This window comes from Passer domesticus, chromosome 31 (genome assembly GCF_036417665.1).
Source record: "Passer domesticus isolate bPasDom1 chromosome 31, bPasDom1.hap1, whole genome shotgun sequence".
Taxonomy (NCBI): Eukaryota; Metazoa; Chordata; class Aves; order Passeriformes; family Passeridae; genus Passer; species Passer domesticus.
Window position 1 is genome coordinate 382,638 of NC_087504.1, and position 12,927 is coordinate 395,564.

Sequence of the window (12,927 nt, forward strand, 5' to 3'; positions counted from 1 at the left end):
TCACTTCTAAAAAATTGATACGTGCAATCTATAATTGATATTGAAGCCAAGTACCTCCTCATGCAGCTTGAATAGATATGAAAATTAAGACCCTTCATGGCTGACAATCAATCAGACTCTGTCCCTACTCCCACCCCACCATTTCCTCCATCCAAGCCCTGGCACTCAGGGCAGCCTTGTGCAAATCTGAGCTGCCTCCAGGCCAGGCTGCACCTGCAGGTTTCAGCTCCTTGGCTCCAACTCCCACCTGCTTTCCTTGGAGAAGGATCTGCCTGAGACACAGAGGAATGTTCATTTCTTGTCAGCCAACAAAGCCAAGAGAAGGCACAGCTCCATCAAATGCAAAAGTCATTCTTCTCCCTGGCTCTGCCCTGGCCCTGATCCCCACAGCCTGTCCTCTTTCCTTCATCCCTCCTTTGCCAGGGAGCTCTGCTGTGGCTGTGGAGAGAGATCCAAGTGCAGCCACTGGGGTGGGATCCACAACTCATCAGGTTTGTGTGCTTTGAGGGAGCAGGAACGGGTGAGACTCAGAGGCATAGAAAGGTTTCTCTTCATGGCACACATAATAAATGTAAACATGATAAAATTTAAGAAACATCAAAACCCTTCCCTCAGCAGCTTGTGGCATGCCAGCAACATCTGACATATCCACCATCCACAATGGATTGCCATACAGGAAAGATTTTAGACAAAGACTTAGGAAGAGGTGACATAAAAGATACAAATACAACTAAGATGCTCACTGAGAAGGTGTTGAAACTTCTGAAAGATTGGGCAACTCCCTGATTCTCAAAGCACTAAGGCAGTCAACAGAGACACAATGGAATGAGCAGAGAACAGCTGCAGGAGGAAATCTGGGAACAACTGGAATTACATAGATCCAGCTGCTCCAAATCAAGAGATCTCAGACATGGCATTTCCACAGGAGAGCTGGAAACACCTGAAGGAAGAAAGCCATGAAATACTAGACTGAAAGTTGGTAGCAATGGTTGAGGGGAAGATCAGTATTTCTTCTCCTGACATCAGTAGAAGAAACCAGTAGATCCAGGAAATTCCCCTTCCTGGTGGGAAAATTTTGCCATTTCTTAAAAGTACTCAAATGCCTCAGATAAAAAATATTTTCTGATATATTATGAAACCAACAGGTATTAAAACCTGTGCCCCTTTCCAGGCAGACATCAGTTTTGTGTCCATGAAGAGGCAGTGCCACTTCTGCATTGAGGTGCCCAGCTGGGATTGGATCTCTCCGAGAGCACCTGAGGGAGAGCAGAGCACCTTGCAAGCTGCAGGTCCCTGACAGCCCCGCAGGGCTCCTGTTCCATCAACTTCTGCTCTGCTCCAGTCTGAAACAGGGCCCAGCATGGTGCCGGGATCATCAGAGAGCTGAGGTGTGTGCTGGAATTCCATGCTCTCCCCATCCTGCAGCAGCCCTGCATTTCCTTTCTCCAGTCTTGGTCTCCAGCACAGCCATGGAGGCTCTTTGGGCTCCTGACTGTTCCTGCAGCCCCCCAGGGCAGCTGAGCTCTGCCTGTGGCACAGTCAGCCCTGGCCAGCGCAGGCCATGCTCAGCAATTGCTTGTGTGTACCTGGCCTATCTGTCAGCCCTGGCAGTGGCTGCGTGGCCCCTTGGTGGCCCTGTGCTGGCCCAGCCGTGGTGGCCCAGCCCCTGTGCAGGCCCAGCCCAGGCCAGGAGCATTGCGGCTGGGAACGGCCCCTGTGCCGTGGTGCCCACAGCAGCCTTGGGGCTCTGTGCCCCATGGCCTCCCTGCTGGGCAGCCTCTGCCAGCTCCTGCACAGCCCCTGGCACCTGTGGGCCTGCACAGACAGCCCTGCCCCGGGCTCTGCCGGCCTCTGGGCCAGCAGAGAGGCCGGCCAGGGCTGGCCATGGCCGGGAACAGGCCCTGAGCCCCGCAGGAGGATGGAGCTGGGCCACAGCCAAACTCAGCCCAGGGCAAAGCTGGGCTCAGCAGCCAGGGCTGCCAAGGGCTGGGGACAGAGGCTGGCGGTGACAAATGTCCTGGGCCCCCTCCCTGCTCTGTCCATGCCCCCAGGGGCACAGAGCAGCCCCCCCTTCTGGGGCACTTGCCTGTTTGCAATGCCTTGCACAGGCGCTGGCCCTGCCCCACAAGGCCTGGCCTGAGTCCTGCCCCTGCACGCTCAGCCAGGCTGAGATGGACACTGATGGTTTCTGGGGCAGGCTCTCTGAGCCCAGCCCAGCTCCCTGCAAGCTCTGCCAGCTGCCCTGAGCTCTGGGCAGCACCAAGGGCCCCTCCCCAGCCCAGCCCAGCCAGCTCTGGCCCCACAGCTCTGCTCAGGCCAGGCTGCTTTCTGGCCACTGGCCCCACGGCCTCAGCCCCTGCCAAGGGCACAGCAGCAGCTGCAGCTCACACAGGACTCGGCCCCAGCCATGGGGGAAGGTGCTGGGAGAAGGCCAAAGGAGGCTCCGTGGCTGCCCTGCTCGCCTCTGGCTCAGGTGCTGAGAGCTCTGCAGCCCCTGCTGCCATCCCATGTGCCCAGGGCAGCACAAAAGCCCCGGCCTTGGGGCCCTCAGGAGCTGCTCCTGCTCCAGGCCCAGGGCCTATCCCAAAGCTGGGGCAGCCACAAAGCTGTGCCCATTGCTGTTCATTGCTGCTCTGATGGGGATGGATCCTCAGCCACTTGGAGGTTGATGATGAAATTTCGTACTCCAAGGCCTCTTCTTTCTTGAGCTCTTCAGTTCAGGAATTCAGTGAGAAAAACTCATAAACATTTGTTCAACATGCCCAAAGAAGAAAAGCCATTTGGAATAACAGAAGTTTTCAAGTTTTCTCTAATTAATTAGACAGATATCTGAAGTGTATTCAAAGTGTATATACTGTCTTGAAAACAATGCAGAGAGAACAGTTTGTTCTGTTTAATTGTTTTTCCTGTTTATAAATTGATATCAGCAATGTCCAGTTGATATTGACCCCCAGCACCTTCTAATGCAGACTGAATAGCTATGAAAATCAAGCCCTTGATGGCTGAGAGTCAATCAGACTGTGTCTCCTGCCCCCTCCCGACCATTTCCCTCATCCAACCCCTGGCACTCCTATGGACCAGGAATGGTGTCACCAGCAGGACCAGGAGAGCAATTCTTCCCCTGTGCTGGGCGCTGGTTGGGCAGCACCTCGGGTGCTGTGTCCAGTTCTGGGACCCCAAATTTAGCAAGAACGTGGAGGGGCTGGAGTGTGTCCAGAGAAGGGCAACAAGGCTGGTGAAGGATCTGGAGCACGAATCCTGTGAAGAGAGGCTGAGGGAGCTGGGGTTGTTTATCCTGGAGAAGAGGAGGCCAGGGGGAGACAAGGTGGTGTCAGGGCACAGGTTGGACTTGATGATCTCCAAGGTCTTTTCCAACCTTGCTGATTCTGGGATTCTCTGAAACCACCCTTGCAGCAGTTGCACGATGAGCCCTGGGCCTCCTCTTCAGAAGCTCCAGCAGCCCAGGTCCCTCAGCTTCTCCTCCCAGCCCCAAAGCCCATCCTGTCATTCCTGCAGAGCCTCTGCAGCTCCTCCTCATTGCCCAGAACAGGGAGCCCCACAGGCAGACACAGCAGCCCAGATGTGCCCCCCCGGCCTGTGGTGCCTCTGGCAAGGGAGCAGCACCAGGCACTGCAGGAGCCTGCAGACAATTCCTGCAGCACTTGGAGGATGATCCTGCTGCCCAAGGGACGTTCCCATGGTGCCAAGTCAGGAACTGCAATGGGGAGCGGGGCCAGAGAGGAAAGGGCAAACAGGGATGGGCTTGTTGCAGGGGAGGGAACAGGGGTGGGCAAGAGGAAGAAATTTGTACAAAAAAAAAGGGGAAAAAAAAGCAAAGGTGAAACCAAGGAAATGCTCAGGGCAGTTCAGGGGTGGCTGTCAGGCAGCCCTGGCTCTGAGCAATAGCATCTGCAGTGGGACAGGAATCTCCCAGCTGATGGGAACAAAGTTTCTGGCTGACTGCAGAGGCCAGGACAAAGCTGAGTGGTTTCCCTGGTGTCCCCCAGCTCTTCCTGACCCCAGGGGCTGATGGCATTTGTGCTCCCTCAGGTTCATGTCCCCACAGCAGCAGCATGGGGGTGCTCCTGCCTGCTCTGTGCAATGCAAACAGGGGCTCCTGAGCCAGTGCTGCCGTGGCTGTGCCTGCAAGGATGCGGCACCTCTGTGAGCTGGGGGAGAGACCAGGGCTGCAGAGAGGGGATGTTGTTGGCAGCTCCATGAGGACGCTCTGGGACGCTGCCCTGGGCTGTGCAGCACCCTGGGGATGGATCAGCCCCTGCTCTGCTGCTCCTTCCCGTCTCCCCCAGGGCCCTTGCAGAGCCCCAGCCATGCTGTTTGTCCCCAGCCTGCCCACGGCCAGCCTGGGGCTGCTCACCCTGGTGCTTTTCTGAGCTGAGCATTGGGCTGGCCGTGTTCTTGAGAGAGCCTGGGCAAGGAGCCTGGAGCCCCCAGGGCCTGGCCTGAGGCGTCAGCGCTGCCCCAGCAGTGCCCATGGCCTGTCCCTGCTGCAGCCCCGGCACTGCCACCCCCAGGACTGTGCCCGGCCCTGAGAGCACTCAGGCCCTGCAGCAACACCAGGGCCACCAGGGCAGCGGGGCAGGGCCACGGCAGCAGCACTGGCAACACCAAGTGCTGCTGCTGCTGCTGCTGGGCACAGCTGCTGTGCCAGCACTGATCTGCCCCCAGCTCTGCACACCAACATTGCTGCTGCAGCTCCAGAGAAGGCAACAAAAGGGCATCTCTGCAGAAAACTCTTCTGTGCAATCCTTTATTTCCTTTAAAGCCTCCATGAACGCAGCCCCTCACTGCCACGATTTGTGGCCACAGGGAACGTGGAAAGAAACAAAATGAACAAAGGCGCAAACAATGACATTTCTTTGTGGAATAAAGTATAAAAGTAAAACAAAGAAAGAGAACCTCCAAAATGAAACAAACAATAATTGTCAAACTTTATTTTTATTACAAATGACTTGTGGAAATTTGCAAGCAGTTTAATATTTCTGAAAACATCGAGTTATCAGTCTCCTCACTGCAGCCTTGAGCTCCTGGTTCCTCAGGCTGTAGATGAGGGGGTTCAGGGCTGGAGGCACTACCGAGTACAGAACTGACAAGGCCAGATCCAGGGATGGGGAGGAGATGGAGGACGGTTTCAGGTACGTAAATATGCCAGTGCTGAGGAAGAGGGAGAGCACGGCCAGGTGAGGGAGGCAGGTGGAAAAAGCTTTGTGCCGTCCCTGCTCAGAGGGGATCCTCAGCACAGCCCTGAAGATCTGCACATAGGAGAAAACAATGAACACGAAACAACCAAATACCAAACAGGCACTTACAGCAAGAAGCCCCATTTCCCTGAGATGGGATTTGGAGCAGGAGAGCTTGAGGATCTGGGGGATTTCACAGAAAAACTGGCCCAGGGCATTGCCATGGCACAGGGGCAGGGAAAATGTATCGGCTGTGTGCAGCAGAGAATAGAGAAAGGCACTGGCCCAGGCAGCTGCTGCCATGTGGGCACAAGCTCTGCTGCCCAGGAGGGTCCCGTAGTGCAGGGGTTTGCAGATGGACACGTAGCGGTCATAGCACATGATGGTCAGGAGGGAAAGCTCTGCTGAGATGAAGAGCAAAAAGAAAAAGAGCTGAGCAGTACATCCTGTGTAGGAGATGTTCCTGGTGTCCCAGAGGGAATTGTGCATGGCTTTGGGCACAGTGGTGCAGACGGAGCCCAGGTCGCTGAGGGCCAGGTTGAGCAGGAAGAAGAACATGGGCGTGTGCAGGTGGTGGCCGCAGGCTACGGCGCTGATGATGAGGCCGTTGCCCAGGAGGGCAGCCAGGGAGATGCCCAGCAAGAGGCAGAAGTGCAGGAGCTGCAGCTGCCGCGTGTCTGCTAATGCCAGCAGGAGGAAGTGGCTGATGGAGCTGTTGTTGGACATTTTTTGGGGCTGCACATGGGGACCTGTTCATGGAGAAAGGACAGTGAAGATTTAGAGGAGATACCTGGAACCAAAATCAAAGGCATTTCCCAGACACCCTCCTCGGTAACACACAGACACACCATTTCGTGTTCAAGAATTCTGCTGGTTTTTTTGCTAAGATCCCCTGTATCTTTGCTGCTGTTCTTGGATATCAGAAACCCTCAGCATTTCTGCTGCCCTCAGGTGGAACAGAGCAAGTTCTGTTAGGTAAAGTGATGAGTGAAGAGTAAGGGGAGATGGTCTCTCCTTCTGACCTATTGAGATTTTCTCTGGGCTTTAGCCTTTCTCAGGTGGAGGGTGATCACCTTCCCATGCTTCCCCTAAAATGTCACCAGGTACTGCTGAGAGGAGATGGATCCACCCCAGCCCAGCTCCGTATCTGTAGCCAAGGTCTCACGATGCTCGTTTCATGAACCCAGCAGCATTTTCAGTGTCAGAATACCTCTGCATTTCCTCATTAAACTTATAACTCAGAGATGCTCTAGGACAGGTTTGCACCCTGGACTGAAGCTCCCAGCTTGCACTGCAATCTCAGAGGGACTTCCAAGTGTCCTTATGATGGCACTGGATGAAGGGAGATGCAGCTCCTTGCCTGGCTGCACTGACAGCATTGCCCAGAGCCGGGCACTGGGCACAACGTCACCCTGAGCCAGCTGTGCCCCCTCCCAGAGCCCCCAGGGCCAGGCAGCTGCTCCCAGCTCTGTGCTCTGCAGAGGGAACTGGGCCCGGGGCTGCAGAGCTGCCCCACGGCTCTGCTGCAGCTCTGCCTGCACAGGAGGGGCTTCACGCCTTGGAGCCCCGGCCCTGAGGGCAGAGGCTTGGCTGGGGGACAGGAGGGAGGGGGCTTGTTCAGAGGGAGGGGCTGCACTGGAGGGGATCCTGTGGGCATCTCTAAACTCTCCCTGCCACAGCATTGCTGGGTTTTGTTTTCTCTCATTCCCTGATCCTCTCTCTGCTTTCTGCAGATTTTCCTCCTGCAGGTGTTTCCCTGTGCCTGATCTGCCCCTGCCAGCACTCACAGACCCCAAATCTCTGTGCACTCTCCTTGACTTTACAGAACCCTGCCTGTTTGCAGGGAACTGGCTGGGGCAGGTTCTGTTTGCAGCTTGGAGAAAGGACAGCTCAGACTGAGCCTGATGGGTCCAGCACAGGTGATGCTGGTGCTGTCCATGGGCAGAGTGGCTGAAAGCACCTTAGGGATCTCCTGTGAACCTACTGATCACTAAAAATAACAGTCTGGATGTCTTAGGCACTTGTCAAAATTCAGAACAAAAAATTAATTCATAACTAATAATAATTCAATAATTCATAACTCATAATAATATAATTAATAATCAACCTTTAATATTTATCTCCCCACCCTGCCATTCCAAAATAGTACGAAACTGAATAAAATGTCTTAAGAAATTTCCTCATATTTATCAAAATCCTTGTCCTGGAAATATTCTATAACTGATCAGAACTCCTCAGCATGTCAGAGATTCATGAGCATTTCATCCTCCCCCTGCACCAGAAATACTCAGAGTTGTACTCACAGAGTCTGTAGGCATTGGGATGTTCCAGCTTTAGGACATGGCTCCAGGAGCTGCAGCTGCATTGTCCTGCAGCCAGAGGTTCCTGTGCCAAGGACTGGCAGTGATTCTGTCCCAGGCACTTCTCAGCTCCTTCCCAGCCCTGACTGATTGAAGCTCTCTGTGCCTCTGGGCTGTGCCTGGGTGGCTGCAGGCAGTGCCCCAGCCCTGCTGGGCTGGCAGAAGAGCTGCTCATCAAGAGAAATGTGCTTTTGAAGCTCTTCTTGGTTTCCAGGAGCTGCCTCTGTGCCAGGAGCCCAGCCCAGCTCAGCAGCACAAACACAGCACCAGGACTTGAATAACCCTCTGGGGCTTTGTGCTCAGGCCCTGAACATCAGTCCCTGAGAGGCAGCTGAAGAAACCTCTCCAGAACTCCAAGTCAGAATCCAACTCCAAAGTTTCTTGGACTTTTAATGGGTCCCACTGAGAGACAAATGAGACAGCATCCCCAGGCCCCAGGCAGAGCAGAGAACTGGAGGCGGTGATGACAGGTGGGGACAAAGAGAAGCCAAGTCTTGGTGTCCTGGGGCACAGCAGGGTCTGTGCCACCAAGGGCTGAGAGGAGACACCTTGTCCTGAGGCCCTGGGGCCTCCTGGCACAGCCCCAGCCAGGCTGGGCACTGTCAGCCCCTTGTCCTGCCCTCAGCATCCCCCCCTAGCCCACATCCCAGTGGCCTCAAGGATCTGCTGGAAGGAGTCCCTGGGGAGCCTTGCTCAGGAATGGCCCTGGGGGCTCCTGAATGCTCCCAGGGAATGCAGGTTTTTCCAAGGAGTTTAGGTTTTGTTCTTGCCTTGGCGATTCTGAGAGCTTTGTGCAATCATGGCCTCCAATTATCTGGTGTAATTAGTCCCTGGGGAGGCTTTGTCAGTAACAGCACTCAGTGGGGCTCACTAATGCTTCAAGGTACTTCAGTTATTTGAAGGTACTTGCTGTTTCCCTTTTGATACAGACTCTGGGAGAGGTTTGTGCCATCATGGCCCCAAATATCTGTTTTAATGAGTCTCTTGAGAGCTTTGTACTGACACTCAGTGGGGCTCATTAATACTTTGAGATACTCAAGGTTTTTAAAATACTTGGAATTTTCCTTTTCACACTGAGTCTCTGAGAGGTTTTTGTGCCATCCTGGCTTCCAATTCTCTCCTCCAAGGAGTCCATGAGGAACCTGTGTTGGGGATGGACTTTAGTGGGACCCATTCATGCTTTGACACACATTGGGGTTTTCTTCTGACTTTGACTCTTGGAAAGGTTTGTACAATCTCCTCTCAGGGCCTGAGGTTCCAGTGCTCAGCTGTAAATGCACCATGGGCCTTATTAGCATCAAGCCAGTCCTGACAAACCATGGCTCTACCTTGATTTCCCTCTGGTATAGTGCTGTTCATCAGGAAGTTTTCCTCTTGGAGAAATATTTCAAAGATTTTCTAGGAAATATGTATTCCTATTTTCAAGGATGTCTTTTTTTATTTTTCTTATTACACAAAAGGTGATTGAAGCATTCTGTGACTGATATTGATCCAGGGACTCTCTAAAGGAGCTCTGGCCTGGTCAGAGTAGCTGTGCCTTGAGCTGTGACCCAGTGTGGACAACCTTGCTCCACATTCCCCAACCCCATCCTGTCTCTCCTCACTTACTTGGGATCTGCTTTGCTTGGAGATCTGACAGCACACAGCCAAAGAGAGGTTTTGTCTTTTTAATGCTTTGAGGCAATCGAAATCTCTTGAGTTTCTCTGTTGAAAACATAGACCATCCTCAAGGCTGTGCCAAGCCCAAGGTGCCACCAAGGCCACTCCAGGCCTGCCCTGGGCCAGCTGTGAGGGTGGATCATCATCCCAACCTGCACTGGGCCATTGCAAAAAGCCAAATTCCGCCTAGTTTGATGTTGATTTCTGTTAGGGACCGAATACCCCCCTACCCCAGAGACAATATTTTCTAAAATATCCTTGTTGACCACACCTGAAACATATTTTTGGGCCCTGTAACTGTTGCTGGGGCCCCTTAAAGGGGAATGGCATGGCCACTAGGGCCTCTGCAACTCCTTTCCCAATGGCCTGGGCTTGTACAGCTGCTACGTGTTCTGCTGTCCTGAGGCAATTACAGCCTCAATCATCTGCAGGAGTGTGGGTTCCATCTCTAGTGGAAGGGCACGCAGCCCTTTCTTACATTCCAGGTTGGCATTGGCTACCCCCAATGATTTTAGTAATTATTAATTTAATTTTGAGTCTTTTCATCCTGGACTTGTTTCTCTAGTGCCTGTTTAAGGCAATCAATACATCTCATGCAGGGCTCTCTGGATTCTTGTCTTATATTTACATAGTCCAAACTGGGGGTGTTTCCATCCGGTACCTGGATTACAGCTTTCAAAGCCATCTCTTTTATATCGTCCAATACTTCTCTGGGGATACCTGCTGCTTGATCATCTGGCAGGCTGTGTTGTCCTTTTTACAGCTAGGTGGCTGATTGTCAATTGCGCCCTTGCCTCATTATTCACATAGTCTGCTATTAATTGATTTAGTAAACACTTCCATCCCCCTTTCCCACAGGGTGTATTCTGTAGGTGATAAAAACATAAAAACATGGTCATAATATATTTTAAATCATAGGTGGTTACATGTGCTGTAAACATGGCCCTCATTATGCCATTAAAACAAGGTGAATCCTGCCTATAGTCTTTAGCTGCCCTACACAGCTCCTTGATTTCCCTGTAAACCAATGGCTGATACCTGGGATTCTGCTCCCTTCTTTCATCATGTCCTGGGGCAATGAGGAGTTTCAAGACTATTTGCCAGTCTCCTTCCTTAACTGCTTCCTTCCAGATCCTTTCCCAGGGATCTCCTAGGGTTGAGGGGAGAGGTGGCTCTGGGGAATGCAAACTGTCTTCTGGGGAGGAAGAATAACTTGGAGCAGAAACACTTGGATTAGAAATAGTGTGAGAGTTTGGCTTAGTATCCTTGACCATGGCGTTTATATTGTTGCCGGAGGGTGAGTAAAGGGCACTGCCATTTTGTCATTTTCTGGAGCGGTGGCCCAAGGTGGAGGTGGAATGAATGACAGTGGAAGGGTGACCTGCAGGCACGGGAGTGGAGTCTGGAGGTTCGTTCAGAGTGGAAGAGAAGGTTGTGGTAGCAGCAAGTGGAGGAGCCAAGATGGAGGGAGGATGGCCAGGCTCCTGAGCCACATTCAGGCTTATTCCATCTTGGGTCTCCTGGGCACAATGCTCCAAGACAGCATGGCCATTGCCATCTTGGACCATCATGGAAAGTCCAAGAAAGGCTGGTTTCAGGGAAGTACCTGGGTTAGGAGTGACTGATGGATCAGGTTTTCGACACACAGCTTGTTGGTGAAGGGTCTCAAGGAGGGTGTAGAAGAAGGGGAGCATGCGGGGTGCAATGGGGTCCCTTTCTACTTTGGAACAACTGACCACCCATTTTTCTCCTTCTCCGCCTTGGGGGGAACAGCCACCAGAACACCCCAAATCAATTACGGGATGTGGATCCATATTTTAAAAACACAGTGGCAAAATAGGCGATAAATGTCCTGCATTTTCCCAAACCCACCTGCAATCCTTCACAGGAGGAAACTGTCATCGTCCCCACCAATGCTGGCTCAGGTCCCTCGAAGTGATGGGAAATCCACTGGGCCTGGCACAATCCACAGTCCTGGGGAGCCTGGCCTATCTCTCAGCTAACCCCAGCTGACGTAACTGAATGTCAGGGTCCCTGCTCAGAGGCCAAATGTCGCAGTGAAGGTGGCTGCGACAAACCTCTCTGATTCCCTGACTTCAGAGCGAGGGTGGCAAAAATGAAAAGGAGCGGGTTCAGTGGAGTTGCCCAAAAAGAACTTCAATAACGGGGTGAAAAACAATAAACATGGAGAAGTAGAGCACAGTACGAAGGGCAGTATCCAAAGACCTGAGATAAAGGGGAAGCAACAACATATACACTTGGGGCTAGAGAACTAGAACAATACCCATAGAGGGGAAACAAGTAACCACTAGGGAAGCAGAACTTGGACAACTTACCATAACAACACTAAAGGCTTATGGGAGATCTCTCAAGCTCATCCTAAGTTAAATAAATGATTCTAGGGTTTGAACCTCATGCCAGGTCCTTTCGGGGTAAAATCTGGCTGACTCTGAGTTACAGCCGAGCTAACTCCCACACTGCTGCTTTGCACTGGCCCCTTGGGACCATGGGGCCCAACAGAGCCACAGTGATGTCCTTGGTTCCACAAGGCTCCACAGTGTCACAATGGTCCCTTGGATCCATGGTGCTCTGCAGTGTCACAATGGCTCCTTCATTTCACAAGACCACTAAGTGTCACATTGGTCTCCATAGGAAGGAAACCACGAAGTCCCCATGTTTCAGCAGCTGGTGAATGGCAACCACCAGAGGCCAAGGCAAGCCTGACCTGTCTGTCCTGGCAGATTTGCTTGGAGCAACCCTTGGATATTCAAAATTATGAATGTGGAATCCTACTTTCAGACATTTGTGCCCCGAGAAAAAGGATGATTTTTTTCATTAAAAAAAAAAAGCACAGAGCCTTTTCCAGGGTTTGGAAAACAGGTGACTGCTGGCCCTCAGGAGTGAAAGACCAGCCATTCCTGTCTGTCCTGGCAGCTTTTCTCTGGCAGCAATCCTTGGATCACAGAAATTTGGAGGTGGAATCCTAATTTTGGCAATGGATACCTGGAAAAGATGGACAGTTCTTTTCCATACAAAGGAAAGCCCAGAGCTCCAGTGTTTCAGGGTCAGATGGGAGTGGGCTTCAACATTCCAAGGTCAGCCAGACCTGTCAGGTGACTCCTGGGAGGCCAAGGCAGCCAGATCTATTTTGTGTTCTCTTGGTTCCATAAGGCCCTTCAGTGTCACAATGGCTCTATGCTTGCATGAAGTCTTGCAACATCATAGTGGTTCTCTTGCTTCCATGATGTCCTGTGGCATCATAATGGCCCCTTGGTTACACAAGTGCTTAAGGATCTTAATGGTCTCCATGGTTCCAAAAGGCCCCACAGTGTCATAATGGTCTTTGTGTTCCATGAAGCCCTGCTGTGTCACCATGGCCCCTTGGTTCTGTTGGGGCCCAGTAGTGCAACAATGGTTCCACAGCTTCCCACAGTGTCACAATGACCCCTTCCCTCCATGAGGCCCTGCAGGGTCACAATGGCTCTTTGGTTCCCTGGGGACCCACACTGTCACAATGATTCCATGGGGCCTTGCAGTGCCACAATGGTCTCCATGGATCCACGGTGCCCCACAGGATCACAACAGCCCTTTGGCTCCATGAGGCCCTGAAATGCAACAGTGGCCTCTTGGTTCCACAAAGCCCTGCTGCTTCACACTGGCCCCTTGGGACCATGAAGCCCAACAGAGCCACAGCATTGTCCTTGGTTCTG

General features: G+C 52.5%; 2 protein-coding genes and 1 long non-coding RNA gene across 3 annotated transcripts in view; 1 reads left to right on the forward strand and 2 right to left on the reverse strand.

Annotated features, from left to right (window-relative positions):
• The window catches only part of LOC135287768 (zinc finger protein OZF-like), a 218,462-nt gene that overhangs the window by 65,671 nt on the left and 139,864 nt on the right, over positions 1 to 12,927 (forward strand). The gene's annotated exons all lie outside the window — the stretch shown is intronic.
• LOC135287939 (olfactory receptor 14J1-like) lies at positions 4,992 to 6,477 on the reverse strand. The gene has a single exon (XM_064401197.1). The coding sequence runs from the start codon at positions 5,922 to 5,924 to the stop codon at positions 4,992 to 4,994; it is 933 nt and encodes a 310-aa protein (XP_064257267.1). The 5' UTR covers positions 5,925 to 6,477.
• LOC135287757 (uncharacterized) lies at positions 9,717 to 12,644 on the reverse strand. The gene is made up of 2 exons (XR_010351303.1): positions 11,554 to 12,644; positions 9,717 to 11,311 (listed from the first exon to the last, which is right to left on the reverse strand). It is a non-coding gene; the product is annotated as an uncharacterized LOC135287757 (long non-coding RNA).